This window comes from Culex pipiens, chromosome 3, assembly GCF_016801865.2.
Source record: "Culex pipiens pallens isolate TS chromosome 3, TS_CPP_V2, whole genome shotgun sequence".
Taxonomy (NCBI): domain Eukaryota; kingdom Metazoa; phylum Arthropoda; class Insecta; order Diptera; family Culicidae; genus Culex; species Culex pipiens.
In genome coordinates, this window is record NC_068939.1 from 134753075 (window position 1) to 134767694 (window position 14620).

General features: G+C 35.8%; 1 protein-coding gene across 1 annotated transcript; it reads left to right on the plus strand.

The window, feature by feature from the left end:
- Nucleotides 1-6150: 6150 nt before the first annotated feature.
- LOC120422104 (pyridoxine/pyridoxamine 5'-phosphate oxidase-like) lies at nucleotides 6151-10554 on the plus strand. The gene is made up of 4 exons (XM_039585456.2): nucleotides 6151-6305; nucleotides 6376-6532; nucleotides 6604-6703; nucleotides 10008-10554. The coding sequence occupies exons 1-4, from the start codon at nucleotides 6257-6259 to the stop codon at nucleotides 10428-10430; spliced, it is 729 nt and encodes a 242-aa protein (XP_039441390.1). The 5' UTR covers nucleotides 6151-6256; the 3' UTR covers nucleotides 10431-10554.
- Nucleotides 10555-14620: the final 4066 nt, after the last annotated feature.

The window sequence follows — 14620 nt, forward strand, 5'->3', positions numbered from 1 at the left end:
TCGAGATATTTAAGTTTTAAATTTGCATCTTTTTTACCTTAAAATGGCTGTAGCTTTTTACCCTTAAGTCCAAATTAACATGTCAAAAAATGAAAATGTTTGTTTTGTAGAGCTCTAAAAGTGCTCCGAATATCACTTTTCTCTAAAAGTTAACCCTGAATTGCCACGTTCAAAAAACTGATTTTTGAAGGTTTGCTCAGATGCTTTCTATAAATTTGGTCATAGAAGGCGTAGATTACGAGATAAAATTTTGGTGTCTTCGACAAAGTTGCTTGAATTGGCCAGCCCAACAACTTTTTAGAAGACATAAAAATTCCCAAAAATATTCCTGAAAAGTTAGATTTTCAAAATCACCCTAATCGTGAACCACCCTAATTTTGAACCAAACCAAAAGTTGCCTCTTTCCATTTACAACAACTCTTCTGAATACACCAAAGCTCCAAAACGTCACCATTTTTCGGAAAATCCATTTTCCACTTAATTTTGCGATCTGGACCACTGTGCAATGGGTTTGGTTTGCTGAAATAAACATGTTTTGATTCACCATTCGCAATTTTTTATTACATGCCAGTAAAACCATTTTCCATGACAGTAATAAAGAAGCTTGAAATAGTTTAAAATAATGATAAACCGCTGTTTCTTCCCAGTGCTGAGCCTCATTTTTCCAAGGACCAATCATTATAATTAAAGCACCGACAAACTGGCAGAGAAAATGTCACATGTTATTGGCCCATTATTTCCAAACACACTATACGGGTACAAATCTTAAAACAAAATCAAGCTCTAATCAAAACCAAAACAGTTACGCTCCCAGCCAGACCAAAAATAAACTCAAATGCACTGCACACTCGTCATCGTTAAAGTTCGATTAATTAAACAAAAAAGTAAATTGTTGTTTGTTGTGTATTTCATCGAGTGTTAAACCATTAAATATATATCAACTCAACAAGACGTTTTCAAAAGGGTGTAATCTCCATTTTAAAAGAAAGCAGAAATCGACTGTTTGTTTACAAATGAAGTTTTGCCCTTTTGAAGAACCTTTGTTGATATAATGCTGCGCCAGCAATATCGAAGCACCAACTCAGCTCTCAATTAGTTTCTAATGCCATGGTTGACGTTTCGTGATTGTTTGGGCAGCTCAACTTATTTCAATCATATAGATTTAAGCTAAGCAGTAAGTCGAGTTAATGAAAATCAATAAAAAAACTAAAACTCAAAAGCAACGACAGAAGCAAAACGGAAAATACGAAAGTAAGAGAATAACCAAAGAGTAATGCAAAATATTAAAACAAAACAAAAATAAAAAAAGCAAATCATCAAACACTTCAACAATCAACAAATCTCAAAATCTCACGAGCAAACGGGCGAGAGAGCGAGAGAAAAAAAAATCATGAACAAACATTCACACTCCTTTGCCTCTCCTGTTGTTCTCATCTGTCATATTGTTTGAGACTGTCATCAACTTACGCATTTTATCTGTGATATTTTCGCGATCATCTATACTAGGAATCGAAAGCAAAATCGCTAAATCGGAAAGAAATCGACATACGACGGATGACGACGAAAAGAGTTAAACAAAAATCTAAAATGAAACGAACACAAGTTAAACCGCAAAACAATCTCTTTTAACCTTGCCTACAAATTTTTTATCTGTTTATTCCTGAACAAATTTTAAATTTAACAAAAGCACGGAGAAACATGGAATCAAACTTACGAACAAGCGTAAATTCTAAACACACACTGTTTTTCCTCTAATATTGTAGAAGTTATCACAACCACCAACAATACCAAGAGTATTGAAATGAAAGTAAAGTAAATTTACTTTTAATTTGTGCACAAATAAGGTCAAATAACAGGCGGAACTGATTCATCACACCACACTCTAGTTTAACGGAATCCTTTGTAACCAATCTTAGCAACCAAAAACTGAACTTTCAATCAAATCGCACTGAAAAAAACAAACAAATCCCCAACAACACAAAGTCTTCTTCCCCCTTTGCAAACAAATGCAGTAAGTAAGTTAAAATATTGTTGTAAGTTCCCTCCCTCTCCCCCAGTTTACAATCCTTCAAATAAAGAACCATTAGAAAGCACAACTTTTGTGACAGTGTTTCAAAGCTAAATCTCCGAAAAACCAATCATGATTTTTGCCAAAACTCGCCTTTTCAGCACTCTTCGCAAATATCAGACTTGAATAATTCTCCACCAAAACCGGAAATAAATTGTTATTTTTAGTATTTTTTTTAATTTGGTTCAAACTTTGGGGGCTATCCGTATGACAAGGGTTAGTGAAATTTCACGATTTCGCGGACAGCGTGAAATCCGCGAAATTTGGCATTTTCCGTGAAATCCCGTGAAATTTTATGTTTGTGTTTGTGCGATTTTTCTCAAAATAATTTATCAAACTCAAAAAGGAATAAAAATAATCATATGAACTACTGTAGAATGAACCCTGGTTTAATTACTAATATAGAGTTAGTGATTTTTGACGATTTCGTGGACGGCGTGAAATTCGTGAAATTTTTCAATTTTCTCAAATCATTTTTTTAAATAACAACTTAATATAAATATTTCATACAAAAAGGTTATTTAATTAAATTTTATTAGTTTTCATTTAAAAAGCTTGAATATATATGTATGTCAAGTTGATATGAACCATTTGAAGAAATGTTCAGAGTTTTGAATTTTATAAGAATCCAACTAAATTTATTAGTATTTTCATTCGCTGTATTAAAAATGTCACTGCTATATCATTTAAGGTATAGTTTTGAAAGAAATTAAAAGAAATTAACTCAAAACAATATGAAGAGTATAGAGCTTTATGACGTTTCGCGTACGCACACTAGCGCACCATTTGATTTTGCTGGCCGGACAAAATTTAACCTCAATCTTTTTCGTGTACGTACACGCAATACATGCACACGTAGATAACTCTATTGTTTATCGTTAGAATCACATTTTAAAAACATCATTTTTTTCTGGCCTGTTTAATTTTAACTTTATTTGTTTATTTGGGTGGATGATTCCAGTGAAAGTTAAAAAATACTACTTTTTTGTTTTCATTTCTCATTTAGGATAAAATTTCGATTTTGTAAAAAATTATATTATTTTTGCAAATTGATTTTGAATTTAGTTTTTGAAAAGTGAGCAAAAACTCTCAAAAATATGTTTAATGGGCTAAACGTCGCAGAAAATTCAATTTATTTTACTCATTCTGACTGGACAAGAGTGTTAAATCTTGCTTTGATATGAAATTCAATTAAATGTAAAATGATTTAACAGAAAACATTTTAGCTTTATTAGTCGAATATTATAAAAGCAGTTCAGTAAATGAGAATACGCGTGCCCCCCCCCCCCTTTTTTTGTTTTTTTTTATTGTGACGATATCTTCCTGCGGCGATTAATTGGAGCGCAAGATTCTAATTTTCTCGAAATTTTTAATATAGAGCCCATCCATAAACCAGGAGGATTTTTTTTTGTGTTGCATTCAAATTTAGTGAAGATTTTTTTAGTTTATTGAAGAATAATATATAGTGAAGCATAAAACGTAGTTTCTGTGATTTAAACAAAGGATTTTCAGAGTTATTTAAAAAAAAATCAAGTTCCGTCAAAGAAACATTGATGATTCGACCTCTGGTTGCTAAGATGCATTGAATAAAAGAAAAGAAAACTGAAAAATTGTTAGAAAATTAAGTTTTTCAAATGAAACGTTTGTAAATTTTTTTGATCACAATATATGAAAATTTTGAAAGCAAGACTAACATTTCTGAAGGGCGTAATTTTAATTTTTGGTCCTTTTGAAAAGTTGGCCTTGAATTTTAAAAATTCGAAATATTTTTTTAAAGGATCACAACATTAAAACAAATTTGACGTTGAATGTTGGACCCTTATTTGATAAAATATTGGCATTACAAAATGGGAAGTTGTTTGAGTGTCCCAAGTAACATTTTTTCCAGGAGTTCTACAAGAGCTCTTCAAGATAGCTACAGCATAGCAGTTTGGACCGCGGTAGGATAAAACTCTCTTCAAGTACTCTTCCAAACTCCTGAAGAAGTTTTGAAGAGAATTTAATCCTACCGCGGTCCAAACTGCTATGCTGTAGCTATCTTGAAGAGCTCTTGTAGAACTCCTGGAAAAAAATGTTACTTGGGGTGGCTTAGAAAACATCAATTTTCCAACAATTTTCATGTTTCCTTTTCTATTGGAAATATTTTTTGTAGTTTACGTCCCTTGAGTAATATTGGCGTAATATTGAATGTTTGACCCTTTCAACACGTTAGTCTTGATTCCAAAACATTCAAATTATTGATCAGAAAAAGTGACAAACGTTTCATTTGAAAAACTTCATTTTCTAACAATTTTTCAGTTTTCTTTTATTCAATGTATCTTACCCGAGCATCATAAAATTTCACAAATGATTCATTTTTCAACATTGAAAATTGGACTGGACAATAGTTGCTGAAATATTGGCATTAGAAAATGCTGGAACGTTTGGATGAGTCTTAAAAATCTTAAATTTTCTTGTTTCTTTTTCTTTTATTCGATGTATTTAAACAACCAGAGGTCCAGTCTTCACAGTCCTTAGGCAATTTTGTTGTAAATTTTCTAAGCTTTTTGAAAAAAAAAAAATAATTCAGGCGTGGACAATCATGGTCATTATTTTTTAAAATCGAAAAACGGGAATTTGACAGTTAAGATTAAGAAATTAAGAAACTTTAGGTGGCTAAATCCTAAAAATAGACCCATTTCCAAAAAAAATCCGTGAATAACGTTTCGATTGCAAATTTGTTATTTAAAAGGGCCCCGTGGCCCTGTGGTTTGCGGCTTCGGCTGTCGATCCCTAAGTTGCTATGGGGCGCGGGTTTGATGCCCGCCTTATTCTTCTTGAGCTTTTCGTTCAATGTTTGTCCCGTTGAATACTTTTATTCAGTCTTCAAAGACAATGTGATTGTCTTTTTGTTTACATTAAAAACTGAGAAAATATTTGGCTAGAATTTCTATATTTTCAAAAAAAAAAAAAAAAAAAAACAACACAGCTGAAAGGATCCCCTAAAACTCTGTTCCCTGACCCTAAAGAAACTATCTGTTTGTCGATAAATTCATGAAATAAACTGAATTGATTGAATTAAAAATCGCAATTTCCGTATACCAATTTATTCTGAATAGTCCTCATTAATACCCGCTGAGAATTTTGGCTCGAGCCTCAAATATTTCAAATATTCACGTGCCATTTATGTCAAAAATTTTATGGAGCCCTGTATAGATGAACCAATGTCTGCTTCTTTGATCATAGGGAAAGCCTACATAAAGTTTGAGCCAAATAAAAAAATACCAAAAATAAAAAAGGATCTAAATCGGCCGATTTCGCAGAGAATTGCTCAGCAGTTTTAAAATCAAGCTCATCGACTCGTTCTTAATGTAAACATCCACTGACGTAAGCAGGACAGACTGTTTGTGTTTACACTTCGGCTTTGGCCCATTTACATTGTTTGGCTTGAATTATCATTCAATATTCGAACCAGCATGCAAAACAACAAGCAAAATGAGTGTAGAAAATATCATTATTCGTAACTCTTGCTTTTTTGAGTTTTGAAAATCTGTCAACAGCTTAGTTAAAAATTTCAAGAAAGCATTATTTAAGCAGTAATTAACTGATATAAATTATTTTTCTTTATTATTTCATTATTTATTATGACGGAATTAAATAATTGTACCTTTTGGCCTACAAGCTCTTGACTTAAAATTTGGCCCGAATGTCAAAAGCTATGGGAACCTCTGACCGAAACGTTCATGTTGTTGCACAACTTTGTGCAATTTGTTTCTTCCCTTCGGCACTGCATGACTCCACCGACTTGCACGCAAAGCCGGCGTGTAGTTCGAAACTTGCACGCAACTTTTGCATTATGTATTCCATTTTGATTTGAAAACATTAGAATTAGCAGTTTTTTAGAATTTCTAGTTGATTGATTAATGGAAAATTTAGCAAGCAAAAACTTTCGAAAACGTTGAATAACTCTATGTAAAAAGTTTTTCAAAACATTCTGTTCATCAACAAACATTAACAAAAATTTTAAGGTAACTCGCGCAATTTCCAACATGTCTACTGGCTTTTGTCGTTATGTCACTTTTGTTTTTGTTTTTCGCAAGCAGAAGGGAACTGTCAGTGTTTGAGTTCGATAGCGCGGCCGATTGCTCGCAGGTTGGTGACCTTGCCACTTCACTTCATCAAAACAGTGTCCGATCGATTGCGGTCTGAATGATACTAAGAGCGGTTCGCAGGATGTCATCGTCCGTCGATATATCTGGTAAGGGGAAAGACAAGTTTGTCATTTTTTCTACTTTATTCATTGAACGTATTACGCATTGTGTGTGCAGCACTTCGCATCAAGTACAAGGAACCGAAGGACATTTTTCACGAGTCCAGCATCGAGGTGAAGGAACCGTTCCATCTGTTCCGCAAATGGTTCGACGAGGCCTGCTCGACGCCGGAGATCATCGAACCGAACGCGATGTGCCTGGCAACGGCGACCAGGTTCGGGGGATTTTGTTTACCAAACTGATAAGGCAATATATCATTTTGATTGCTTGTTGTTATCTTCACAGAGATGCCTTCCCGTCGGCTAGATTTGTACTGTTGAAGGACATCACCGACCAGGGCTTCACGTTCTTCACCAACTATGAGAGTCGAAAGGCGAAGGAGCTGGTAAGTTTTTTTTTCCAATGAAAAGTTCTTGGAATTTTTGTTGTTGTTTTATTTTCTCCTAGAAACACACAATTTCTATGTACCGTACGTAAGCCGGGGTGACACTGAAAAGTTCAAAATGTTTTTGCAATGTGAAAAAAACAAATTGATTACAAACGCAATAACTTAATGAAAAATTTCGTATAATTTAGACTAAGAAAAATAAAAGATTGGTCTCTGAGTTGCTTAGTTCCGTGAACCAGAATACACATTAACAATAAAATTCACTCTGGAATTGATGTGAGCAATTCTCTCATATTTAGATCATTCGATTTTTTTGTATTTTTAAACCGGCTGAAACTTTTTTGGTGCCTTCGGTATGCCCAAAGAAGCCATTTTGAATCATTAGTTTGTCCATATAATTTTCCATACACATTTGGCAGCTGTCCATACAAAAATGATATTTGAAAATTCAAATATCTGTATCTTTTGAAGAAGTTTTTTTACCGATTTGGTGTCTTCGGCAATGTTGTAGGTATGGATATGGACTACACTGAAAAAAAGATGCACGGTAAAAAAATTGTAATTTTTAATTTAACTTTTTGTCACTTAAACTTGTGCAAAATAACAATATTTTATTTTTTATTTTCTGAAATGTTTTAGGCAGGGATTGCGAAATTTCGACTTTGTTTGTGATAGCTGACAGAACACTCCAATCGTCTTCACCACGATAACCTGATTTTTACATTTTACTTTCGTTCGTTTCACACACAAAGGAATGAGTGCTACGCAAAGTCACTCACACAGTCATTGTCTTCTCTCCAGGAAAAAAATCGCTTAGAGAGCGGTCGTTTGACATTCTACCGAGATTCCGATCATCTCTCCAATGATAGCAATCATATGATTTCTGTCACCACGCAGCATACACTAGAAAGAGACAAAATCGAGAGAAAGAGAAAAAGCACGTTGTCTCGTTCGGGCGGCTGCTTGAGTGGTGCTCTATCGAGGTCTATCGAATATCGAGCAGTCCCATTCAGTGCTAGATCCCTTTTCAAGCATTGGTTTTAGGAGACATCAAATGCCAACTTTTCAGAAATTTCAAGAACGGGCTAAAAATCGAAATATTGACAGCAAAAAAATTTCAACTTCATTTTTCGATGTAAAATCAAATTTGCAATCAAAAAGTACTTAAGTGAAATTTTGATAAAGTGCACCGTTTTCAAGTTAAAACCATTTTCAGGTAACTTTTTTGAAAATAGTCACAGTTTTTCATTTTTTTAAATAAGTGCACATGTTTGCCCACTTTTGAAAAAAATATTTTTGCAAGGCTGAGAAAATTCTCTATATTTTAATTTTTTTGAAATTTGTTGATACGACCAAAGATTTAAAAACGGCGGGCGTAATATTGAATGTTTGGCCCTTTTGCAATGTTAGTCTTAATTTTAAGAATGTTGTTTTCGAAAAGATCGGAAAATTTCACGAATGTTTCATATTATAAAATTGTATCGATATCGACGTTAGAAAATGGTGTATTGTTGGGGTGAGACTTAGAAAACATAAATTTTCCTATTTTTAAACCTTTTCGTGGCAATATCTCAGCAACTAAGGGTATCAACAAAGTTCAAAAAAGCAAAATAGGGGAAATATACCCATTGTAATCACTCTAAGCCGTTCGACCAATTCTCATCACTTTTGCCGTTTTCCGCTATTAAATCAAAATTTTCAGATGTATCAACAATGTAGAGTTGCTTGCTCACTTTTACTTGAGCTATTTATTACTTTGGAACAGTCAAAAACACTTTAGGAAAGCTCTAATTCATTATCAAAGTGCTGATAGGCCGATAATATAAATAGGCTGAGAAAGGGCATAGTCAGAGCTGAAAATGTCAGGGGTCCTGACGCGAAAATCGGCGACGCATACACGATTTTTTCAGATCCATTCACTGAACCGCAAAACCGTGACATAAACAAACCCAACTCAGTCGTGAGTGCCCTAGCTCACTGAGCAGCTGCAATGCGAGGCAGTAGTCGACCAACGCTCATTCGACGTTGCACGCACACACATAAAAAAACAAGTTTTTACACAAAAAGTTTGTATTTATGCGTGGAAATGAATTTTTGAATATAAGTTATGGTTGTTTTAAGTGTTTTGCACAGTCTAGAACCATTCAATTGTTTAAAAATAGTCAAAATAGTGTTTAGAGATGATTTTACGAGTCAGTCATACGACACGAATTGAGTGAGTGTAGCTCATTTTTTCACGTCTCTCATTCTCCAGCAGCCGACCGGCACGAGTCAGGCGGCAGTGGTTGAACGGACACAGTAGGCTTATAGTCAGATGCTAGCAGTGAACTGACATTTTGGTTTGCTTCTTGTGTACGCTGGGTTGGAAACATTTTGCAGGCCTGGGCATAGTTCCCCTATAGAGAATTTTATTAGCTTTTCAAAAAAAAAAAAAACAAAAGTGGGCAAACATGTGCACCAATTTAAAAAAAAATAAAAACTGCGACTATTTTCAAAAAAGTTACAAATGGCTATAATGTGAAAACGGTGCACTTTTTCAAAATTTCACTAGAATACTTTTTGATTGCAAATTTTATTTAACATCAAAAAATTAAGTTGAAATTTTTTCGCGGCCAGTATTTCGATTTTTTGAGAATAACAGTATTGATTCAAAAATTCATAACTCGGTCAAAGATTTTTTGCTAGTTCTGGAATTTTCTGAAAAGTTGGCAAAGTTGATGCCCCTTAAAACATATCAAAAAATTAAAAATAGTTACTTATCAAGTTTTAGTGACAAAAAGTTAAATTAAAAATCAACAATTTTTTTTACCGTGTATCATTTTTTTCAGTGTAGTCTTCATTCATACCTACAACAGCACTTTTCCACTCTTGCACTTAAAAAAAACCAGATGGCAGCACGATGTAACGCCACGTCCTTATGTAATAATGCCTAATTTAGGGTAAAAATGTATTACAATGCTAGAAAGAAGCGATGTTTACGAAAAATGAGTTATTTTCTAATAAAACCGAATGATGAAACAATCATTTAAGGTGGTAGATGGTGTCTTTCACTTTTGGGGCAATGATTGTCAATGATGGTTTTGAATTCAGGGCCCAGAAACAGTAAATTGAAATGAAAATATAATCACTATAGGTAAAATGCTTCTACAAACAACACAAAGAAAACCATTTTTTGATTGAAACATTCTGAATCAAGATTAAAATGGCTACTTTGGGCAATACAAACATTAAAATTTAAAGAAAAAGCACGATTTCGTAGAGAATTGCTCGTAAGTAATAAACATGTTTCCTATTATTTCAGGCGGAAAATCCGAACGTGGCCCTGGCCTTCTACTGGCTTCCGCTGAGACGGTCCGTCCGCATCGAAGGAACGGCGGAGCGCATTCCGGGCGCGGAATCGGCCGCGTACTTCCACCAGCGGCCCCGGGCAAGCCAGATCGGTGCCTTGGCCAGCCCGCAGAGCCGTCCGATTCCGAGCAGGGACTTTTTGGACCAAAAAGAGCGCGCCATCAAGGAGGAGCTCGGCCCGGACGGGGAAGTTCCGCTGCCAAACTGGGGCGGCTACCTGGTCCGACCGGTGGCCGTCGAATTCTGGCAGGGTCAAACGAATCGCCTCCACGACCGGATTCGGTTCCGCAAGCCAGCCGGCCCCGAGGAAGCAGTTGACGGCGAGGTGTTGCATCAGGGCGAGAACGGATGGGTCTACGAGCGGTTGGCACCGTAGAAATGGTGTTGTTTTTGGTTAAATCTCAACGGCACGTGCTTCCAATTGATTTGTTGTAATCATAAATGAGTTTGAAGGTATTTGTTAAATTAGAATAAGACTATTTGGTGAGCATTTAACAAAAGCGTTTTATTGGACTATGACCGAAATCGTTAAAAGAGTGGTGTTATGATATTCTTCGTAAGTCAAAAGTTGCCGTTTTTTGTCCCCTTTAACGTAGTCATCAACATATCCGAAAATGAGATTTCTCGAAAGTTGATATGTTGCGCAATACATTTTTTCTGTGAAAAGTAAAATTTATGGAAGGGGTTATAATGTTGTACTATTTATAAAAGTTTTAATCAATGGGTAATTCTCATACCAACTCATACGAAATCGGGAAAAGTTGCCCCGACCCCTCTTCGATTTGCGTGAAACTCTGTCCCAAGGGGTAAATTTTATCCCTGATCACGAATCCGAGGTCCGTTTTTTGATACCTCGTGACGGAGGGGCGGTACGACCCCTTCAATTTTTGAACATGCGAAAAAAGAGGTGTTTTTCAATAATTTGCAGCCTGAAACGGTGATGAGATAGAAATTTGGTGTCAAAGGGATTGTTTTCGACCTCGGTCAAAAATCACCAAACAACACCATCAGATCAGACAATGGATATTTCTCCAGAGGACGACGACGACAACGAAACAGCAAAAACGGTGAAACCCAAGAGAAGATCGCGAAGAAAAAAACCCTGGGATCCTCACTGGAATCATCTATATGACGACTGGTAGAAGATCGCGCGATTAATTCATCTGTTTGATTTTTTCACGACTAATAATCCGTTTTTTGATATCTCGTGACAGAGGGGCGGTACGACCCCTTCCATTTTTGAACATGCGAAAAAAAGAGGTGTTTTTCAATAATTTGCAGCCTGAAACGGTGATGAGATAGAAATTTGGTGTCAAAGGGACTTTTATGTAAAATTAGACGCCCGATTTGAGGGCGTACTCAGAATTCCGAAAAAACGTATTTTTCATCGAAAAAAACACTAAAAAAGTTTCAAAAATTCTCCCATTTTCCGTAACTCGACTGTAAAAAATTTTGGAACATGTCATTTTATGGGAAATTTAATGTACTTTCGAAACTACATTGACGCAGAAGGGTCATTTTTGATTTAAACATAATTTTTCATTTTAAAATTTCGTGTTTTTTCTAACTTTGCAGGGTTATTTTTTAGAGTGTAACAATGTTCTACAAAGTTGTAGAGCAGACAATTACAAAAATTTTGATATATAGACATAAGGGGTTTGCTTATAAACATCACGAGTTATCGCGATTTTACGAAAAAAAAGTTTTGAAAATGTTACTTTTTGCGTTTCTCTTTGTTTCGTCGTCCGTGTCTGTCGTGGGTGACCATGAACGGCCATGATCAACGACGACCAATTTTTTCAAAACTTTGTAGAACATTGTTACACTCTAAAAAATAACCCTGCAAAGTTAGAAAAAACACGAAATTTCAAAATGAAAATTTTTGTTCTAAATGAAAAAATGACCCTTCTGGGTCAATGTAGATTCGAAAAATATATTAAATTTCCCATAAAATGACATGTTCCAAAAAAATTTACAGTCGAGTAACGGAAAATGGGAGTATTTTTAAAACTTTTTTAGTGTTTTTTTCATTGAAAAATACGTTTTTTCGGAATTCTGAGTACGCCCTCAAATCGGGCGTCTAATTTTACATAAAAGTCCCTTTGACACCAAATTTCTATCTCATCACCGTTTCAGGCTGCAAATTATTGAAAAACACCTCTTTTTTTCGCATGTTCAAAAATGGAAGGGGTCGTACCGCCCCTCTGTCACGAGATATCAAAAAAAACGTTACTTAATCCACCTTTAGGTGGTTGGTGCCTTCCTCTCAAATATAGAGTGATTACAACCCCCCTAAAGTGTCCACATGGTTTATGGATCGCCCCTAACGTGATCGCAGCACCAAAGAAGGTCCTAATAAAAATAAGAAGTTTTTAAGCGTGTTTTAAACCGTTGTACATAAAAATTGACATAGAGCTTTAGGACCCTATTGTTGATATTATTGTTCACAACGATAAAGTTTATTGCGCTCTGCACACAAATTTCTCATCACTAATTTTATTTAATGTGTGATTATTTTTCTCTTTATTACTGAAAAACCGTCTAACGCTATTTTACTCATTTTATTACGTAACACGCGTAACTCAATAGTCACCCAATAATGGGTAAGAATAGGTATGAATCAAAGAAATGATGTTTTGTTTTACAGTGTAAAAAATGCGATCCACAATGTTCCATCAGGAACGGGCGGAAAGGGAACACAATCCAAACTGTTTTGTTGTCAGGTGTCATTCAACATAATTATGTTTGTGCGCATGAACGAGGAAAATTTAAGGCTGGCCATTCTAGAAGTCAACGGTGAGCAATACATAGTAAATATTATGAATGATAATTATTATTTTAATGAATTTCAGCTCTACCAATATTCAGCGAACCAGTCAAGAACCACCGATGCTGGTCAATTCACCGGCAGAATATATAAAAAAGTGCCGTGAAGGGCGGATGAGTCCGCCAAGCCACAGGAGCGGATGTTTGACATTGCTGAGCCCAGAAGCTGCAGTGAAACGTCAGCGGCGTCTTGTACCCAAACCGGCAACGGCAGCCGGAAAATGGCATCGATCAGCAGAAGCTGCTGCTTAAACTTCAGCCTGTCGCCATCCGGAACTACATCCATCGCCGGAACGACATCCGTATGGCTGGATTACCTAAAAGCGCTGCAGGAGGTGGCCTGCGAGGAACCGACGACGGCTATGTTGAAAATGGCCCAGTTGGTGCACTTTTTGTACGAGAATGATAGGAGAAACCGGAAGAGGACATTTGTAATTGTAGGAATGAATGAATAATAAGATGTTGAGAAAAAAATCTTCATTGAAATAAAGTTGAACAATGTAAATTGGAAAAAAACTGTTTTACTGTGTGGCTTATTGGCGTATTACTATCGATAGGGTTATCAGATCTTCAATCTAGAAAGGTCTTTCAATTATCCAACTAACGCTTGTTCGGACGAATGATCCGGACATCATTTTCATCAAAATATCAGAGATCTGGCCTCCAAGAAGTGTATACACAACACTAAAGTGCTCATAACTTTTGATAGGGTTATCAGATCACTGACGTTTTAGGCTCATTTGAAAGGCCTTTCAGTTATCTAACTAATGATGGATCACATGTTGGACCCGGACACTATTTTCATCGTAATATCTGAGATCCGGCCATAAAAGTGCATAAATAACACTTAAGTGCTAATAACTTTTGATATGGTTATCAGATCTTCAATGTTTTAGGCTCATTTTAAAGGTCTTTCAAATACCTTTCTAAAAATATATAGCATGACCAGTTTTCTTACAAAAACCACCCTTTTTACAATCTTCTGAACTTTAACTAAAATCGTTTTTTTAGCATAACTTTTGAAGTACTTAACTAAACTTAATGATATTCAAAAAAGACTCAGGGGACCTGGAAACGGATCTAACGACACAGATCCGGACAAAATCGGTTAAGCCAGTTCCGAGAAAAGTGAGTGAGAAAAAAAATTCTACGTCCATCCACACGCACAGACATTTGCTCAGAATTTGATTCTGAGTCGATATGTATACGTGAAGGTGGGTCTACGAGGCCTATTTAAGAAGTTCGTTTTTCGAGTGATTTTATAGCCTTTCCTCAGTAAGGTGAGGAAGGCAAAACGGATTATTAGTCGTGAAAAAATCAAACAGATGAATTGATCGCGCGATCTTCTACCAGTCGTCATATAGATGATTCCAGTGAGGATCCCAGGGTTTTTTTCTTCGCGATCTTCTCTTGGGTTTCACCGTTTTTGCTGTTTCGTTGTCGTCGTCCTCCTCTGGAGAAATATCCATTGTCTGATCTGATGGTGTTGTTTGGTGGTTTTTGACCGAGGTCGATGGCAAGAATGTTGTTGTTGTTGTTGGTGGTGCTATTTCAGGCAGTGTTATTTCTGGAGCTATTCCTTTTTCTATTGCTGTTGCTAATGGTGTTGATGCTGGTGGTGATAATGCTGTTAGTGTTGGTGCTAGTAGTTGTGCTGCTGGTTGTGTTGTTGCTGTTGTTGTTGGGGTTAACGCTAAATTTTCGTCACACTTCTTCCCGTGGTGAAGTGGTTTCGCACAA

Coding starts and splice junctions, on each gene's coding strand:
- LOC120422104 (XM_039585456.2), top strand. CDS start 6,257: ATGATACTAAGAGCGGTTCGCAGGATGTCATCGTCCGTCGATATATCT. Junction 6,533..6,603: donor TGCCTGGCAACGGCGACCAG/GTTCGGGGGATT, acceptor TTATCTTCACAG/AGATGCCTTCCCGTCGGCTA. Junction 6,704..10,007: donor GTCGAAAGGCGAAGGAGCTG/GTAAGTTTTTTT, acceptor CTATTATTTCAG/GCGGAAAATCCGAACGTGGC.